At 39.8% G+C, this 6,000-nt stretch overlaps 1 protein-coding gene across 1 annotated transcript in view; it reads left to right on the forward strand.

Moving 5' to 3' along the window:
- The window catches only part of Ccdc68 (coiled-coil domain containing 68), a 56,024-nt gene that overhangs the window by 41,760 nt on the left and 8,264 nt on the right, over positions 1–6,000 (forward strand). The window contains exon 9 of the mRNA XM_008835671.2: positions 1,089–1,172. Within this exon, the coding sequence (XP_008833893.2) occupies positions 1,089–1,172 (84 nt within the window). The remainder of the gene's footprint in view (positions 1–1,088; positions 1,173–6,000) is intronic.

Genomic DNA, 6,000 nt, shown 5'->3' on the forward strand with positions numbered 1-6,000 from the left:
CTGTGGATTGCATATGTCTAGTACATGTTATGCAAGTGCTCTAACACTGAACCATACTGACAGCTCTATTTTACTTTTTTTTTGAGACAGTGTTTTGCTAAATTGCCCAGGTAACCTGGGAGTTATGTAGCTCAGGCTGTCCTTGAATTTGTAATCCTCCTGTCCCAGCCTTCTGGGTTGCTGGGATTCCAGGTGCCACAAGAATTGACTATCTTCATATCCTCATAAACTCTGAATCTATGAGAGATTTTAGAACAGGAAATAGTCTAGCACTGTGTAGGCACATCCTGGTAGGTGAAAAGGAAGAGGTAATGGTGTAGCTAGAATCCAGGTGTGACTGTACTTAAGCTCTGTTTTCAAAATCAGTCAGTTCAATTTTTTGCTATCCAATACTTGTTTCCAAAGGAATACTTCCATATCATGCCAGTTCCTTCCTGCTGTAAATGTAGCATTTGTCTTTGACTTCATCCAAGGGCCAGAATGTTGAGTAATGAGGCTGAGGGCCGTAAGGGATCTTGGGGGAAACCCAGAGTCTCATTTCATACATGATAAAACAGAAGTTTGCTCAGAGTGGTTCAGTGACAGAGCTGGTGGTGACAGACTTCGCTTTAAATCCACAGTGTCCTCTCTTCCAGTACAGTTCTGCACCTCACCACCCCACCTCAACTCCACACGGCCACCTGGTACAGTGCCAAACCTTGTCTTGCCATTGAATAGCACGATCCCCACCTCAGGGAGAGGGCTCCTGCCTCCCGCGCGCAGGGGCGGGGCCTTGCACTCCCGTCCCCCAGTGGGTGTACCTGCAGGATGAGACATGGTAACAGCTGCCACCTTTGGTACTCTGTTCACCTGCTGAGTTTTCCAGAAGGTGAAAAATGCAGAGTGGCACCAGTCGACAGCTTTCCTCCCAGAGGCCAGTTCTGCCTGGCCTGTGATTACAGTATCCTGCTGAGTTGGCTAATGTTGTGGGATTTCCTGTTTTTATTTGACGAATATCATTTGAGCCTGGAAAGCTGTTTGATTCTTGATTTACATAACTGTTCCTGATGATCTGACCTGATTTTTCAGTTGTGTTTCTTGACTCTTAGATGGAAGGATTAAAAAATAATTTAAAGGAACAAGATAAAAAAATTGAAAATTTGAAAGAAAAGGTCACCATACTTGAAGCCCAGGTAAGAAGAGACCACGCTGTGTATTTCAGGGTTGGTAAATGTGTGTGCAAGTGTATGTCCATGATGAGTAAATGGTACATTACACACATACACACATGTATGCTTGTGTGTGATGTGTGCTTGTATGTGATTGCATCCTGTAAGTTCATGTACATGGATGTATATACATATCTTTGTGAGTGTATATGCATCTCCTATGTATGAAAAATATAGCTTAATTCTAACAATTATAAATTGTTACTAAATTATTTAACATCCTTATTAAGTTATTAACATTAATATTGCATGTCAAGTAGATGTTAAACACATTAAAGATTTATCTACATTTTCCCTGAATATTCACTGTATTGGTAAGACTGACAATGACCCTTTAAAAATATTGCTGTGGATTCTTTGAGAACTTTATGCAATGCATTTTGATCCTATTCAGACCTTTCCCCATGCTTCACCACCACCCTACTTTGACCCTGACTTCATGTCCTCTATTAGTATTTTTCTTTTTTTAAAGCCCTATTGAGTCTAATTTGTGTTCCCCAAATATTCTTGGGTGTGGGTCCATCCTAAAAAATTATATTTTTTTGAAACAGAAATGAATTAGAAGGTTGGTCAAAGCTACTCTTGTGTAAATTCTACCCTAGGCAATATGGCTACACTTCCTGTTCCCCACTCCTGTTCCCACACTTACTTCCTTCTGGCCTGATGCATCCACCTCTTTTCTTTCATCATCCACATCCATCCTGGCTTCCCAGCTTTGCCTTAAGACTTGCTTGCATCCAAATACCTGCTGCAATTATCTTGTTTTTCAGTGCTTTAAAAACTCAATGTAAAACGAGAGCTTTTTCTTGGGAAGTTGGTTTGAGAAGTGGTGCAATTTGATTTTCCTAAATAGTAGAAGATTCTCTGCGACCATAAAATCAAGAGCTCCCCCCCTGGTAGTTATTCAAGAAACTGACTCTTTTAAACTGAATCAAGTAACATTGCAATTACATTAATTTCCACTTTTGTTGGTTTCGACCTAGCGATTTATCATGGTCATTCATTTTTAAATTAAATTTTATTGTAAAGACTGAAAATGCAAAACAAAAACAAAACCAGAAACTTAGCACAATACTTTTAATTTCCTGTTATAAGAAATGCTTTTGGGGCTGGAGAGATGACTCAGTAGTTAAGAGCACTGGCTGATCTTGCAGAGGACCCACGTTCAATACCCAGTACCCACATGGCACCTAATAACTGTCTGTAACTCCAGTTCTAGGGGAATTCAATGCCCTCTCCTGACCTCCGTGGGCATTGCACAACACACATGGGTGCACTTACACACGTGCAGGCAATACACTCATACACATAAATCAAAGAATAAATAAAATACTAAAAAGAAATGCTTTTGTCCCTGTCTACTCATTTCCTCTCCTGTAAACTGCTTCCTGGATTTTAGTAGTAGTTTTCTTCTGTCTCACTTGAAGTGCAGTAAAGGCCACCTCTCAAAGTCAGAGTCCCTCCAGAGCCCAGAGGCGTCTCCCCCTCAGCCCTGCTCTCTGCTGCCCTCACTCCTTTGTCTCCTATGGCTCATTTCCAGCTGCCTGGATATGATAATCTTTCTAATTTATCCTCAGTGTTTTCATTTCCTCTTGATGTCTGCCTGTCAGACCTGTCCTGTCCTATGCAAGACACTGGAAACCTGCATCATGGGTTGGAAGCTTCCTCCTCCCAACGATAGCCTGGAGAGGAACATCACAGTTTCCCTTGGCTCCTGGCTCTCCGTGCCTCCTACCATCTAGTGGCTTTGTTGTTATTGTTTTGTTGTTTGTTTGTTTGTTTTTCTTTTCCCATCACAAAATTTTAAAAGTCATAATAATGTAAAGAGGCCGTGACTGTTTTCACATCTGGGCTTTGTAGCTTTGTTTCCCACTTCTCCCTTCCTGAGTACCTCTCTTCTCTTCTCTTTCCAGAGGAGAGAGTTCACTCCTCCCTATCTGTGGGGTGTGTGGGGGCGTTGGACTGATGGAAACATTACTCTTGCCTGTCTACAACAAAAAATGCAGTGATTGTGGAGTTATTGGATCAAAACTAGTGCTCCCCCAAGAGCTCGGTAATGGCTGGCTGATTTCTGTCAGGGGACCTCCACATTATGTGATTCATGGCTCCTCAGAGCCTCTTCCTCCTAAAATTGCTCTCTAGAGCAGATCTTCACATTTTTCTCATTCAGTAGCCTTTTGGCAAATGTTGCCTGATAATTTTTTTTCTATTAGTACTGTAAGTGTTAATTTATGTTTTTATTTCATTCATATTGTTGCATGCATTTCTTATAGTTTTATAACTCGCATAGATTCATTCATTCCATAAGCTAAGACATAAGAATAAGCAACTATAATAAGAAAAATCACAAAATTACCATTCCTGCACAACAGCTCAGTGTAGTTATATATGTATTTCTATGGGAATCTGTGTGCTGGTTTGGCATACTTTATACATATTAAAGTTATAGAATAGATATGGCAGACTATGTCTATTATAGCTTCTAAGTTGTAATCATTTAATTCACTTGTTTATAACAGTAATTATGTAATTTGGTCTACAAGTTCTTCTTGGGTGACAGCTGCAATATAAGCCCTGAATTCAGAAACAATAGTGTTGTGAGACATAAACCCTTTACTCCAGAATTTACTGGCTACTGAATGAACTTAACAGGCCCATGTATTCTAAATTCTTAGATTGGAATAATGTTCCGGTGGTGCATCAGACCTCTCTGGCCCCAATACCTTGCTGCTTTAATTATTGTACAGCCATAATGCATTTTGGTTGGAGAGGCTAAGTTATTTTTCAGCTGGCATCTTTCTCTGATTTCACTTAGTTATGATTCTGGGCTCTGGTTCTCACTAATGAAGTATCGGCTCTCATCACAGAGTTGCCACATCAACAGTATTACTGCTTCTAGTTCAATGTTATGTTATTTAGTTATATCTGTTTATATCATCCAGTAAGTATATTACAACTTATCCTAAATACTGTACATTCATCCAGTTGGCATTGTGGTCCTCTATTGAGACCAGGAAAATGTGTCTCCTTGCATCCTACTCTGTCTTTTAAAAAAAAATTCTTATTTGATTTGATTTTTATTTCTGTCAACGTGTGTGTGTATCTGTTTGTATGTGATGTATGAATGGGTGTCTGCAGAGGCCAGAAGAGGGTGTTGAATCCCTTAGAGTTACAAGTGGTCGTGAACCACTGATGTGGGTGCTAGGAACCAAACTCAGATCCTCTAGAAGAGCGCTCTTAACTGCTAAGCCATCTCTCCAGTGGCTCCTGCTCACCCTACCCCCACTCTGTCTTTACATTTCCGCTTCAACAAGAGATTGCTGACATGCTACTCCATGGGGACAACAGACCTATGCTTCCCTTATGGAAACATCTTAATTGGCTGCAGGCTCCCCGACAGTGATGCAACAATACCTTTCAGTATTTTCTGAGATTCTCTGGGTGTAGCTGAACACTGGCCCCTGTTTTTTGTCTGTTTTTTGTTTTCTTTTATAAGCAAGACTTGGAATGACAGCAATATCTATTAAGTGCCTTTATGTTCTCAAAATCTATTTTCTTCAGTAGGTATTTTCTTTCTTAACAGTGTTTATTACCATGACCTTTGAACTTTCAAAGCCCAAGCTGCATTAATTTATGAAACAGTTTCATGTAGCCCAGGCTGACCTCAAACTTACTATGTAGCCAAGGATGACTCTGAACTTTTGATACTCTTGCCACTAAGTCCTCGTGCTGAGATTAGAGGTCTGTAATACTGTGTCTAAGGTTAACAGTGGTGGGGATAGAACTCCAGGCCTTGTGGATGCTAGGCAAGCACTCTACCAACTGAGCTACATCCCCAGTCCTTCATGTATTTATTCAACGAAACAGTTTTATGTATTTATGTGCCCCAAAATTTTAACTGTTAGGTTGTGCTCTTTGACTTCATCTTGTTTAAGCTCAAATTAAGGATAGAGGGAACAACCAGATAAGCAAGAAAATGCACAGTTTAAGGAGTGCTAAGTGCTCCAAGGAAGAATGGAACAGTAAGAGGAGTTAGTGACAGGATCAGAGAGGGCATCTTTGAGCAGGTGATATTTAATGAAGCATCTAAATACAGTGGTGAAGAAGAGGGCTGTAGAGAGTCATTCTGAACTCATTTCTAGTAAGTCCTTTACTGCAAAGCTCTTAACCTGGCATGATACATCCACATGATGCAAGGGCGGACTAGCCAGCACTGAAAAGAGAAGACCACTACCCACTGTGGAACTGATCAGATAATGGGACTGTCTGATCCTGTTTATGAAAAGTGGTTCCCAGGGCTTGGATAACCCTTCTGAACACACCAACTTTATAAGCCACTCAGACAGTATCATCTTCACCCACACCAATGACATTTTTCTCTTTTGTAGGCATGCTGCACACTTCCTTCTGTTTAATCCTCAAAGCTGCTCTATGGGAAAGTTATTTATTTTGTTTTGTTAGTGATGAGCTGGAATTCAGAGAAGATACGAAATTTATGTTTGTTCAATGATTATAGAACCTGTATTTAGGTGTCCTTAACTTTAAGCACATGACCTACCTGACAGTGTCTACTTGAGTGATCAGATAAATGTATGTGTAGGTGTATGTATATTGATATATGTGAAATATATATGGGTACATGTATCTAACAATTAGAAGTGAGTAGTTAAATTAACTTCACATAATCACTTATTTTAACCATTGTCAAAATTACTATTAAAATTTCTATTTTATTATTAGTTTCAGTTCATAGAAATATTTTCCTGTGGTTTTCTTTTTATTCCATTTGAAG

This window comes from Nannospalax galili, unplaced genomic scaffold (assembly GCF_000622305.1).
Source record: "Nannospalax galili isolate Female #2095 unplaced genomic scaffold, S.galili_v1.0 scaffold1097, whole genome shotgun sequence".
NCBI classification, from domain to species: domain Eukaryota; kingdom Metazoa; phylum Chordata; class Mammalia; order Rodentia; family Spalacidae; genus Nannospalax; species Nannospalax galili.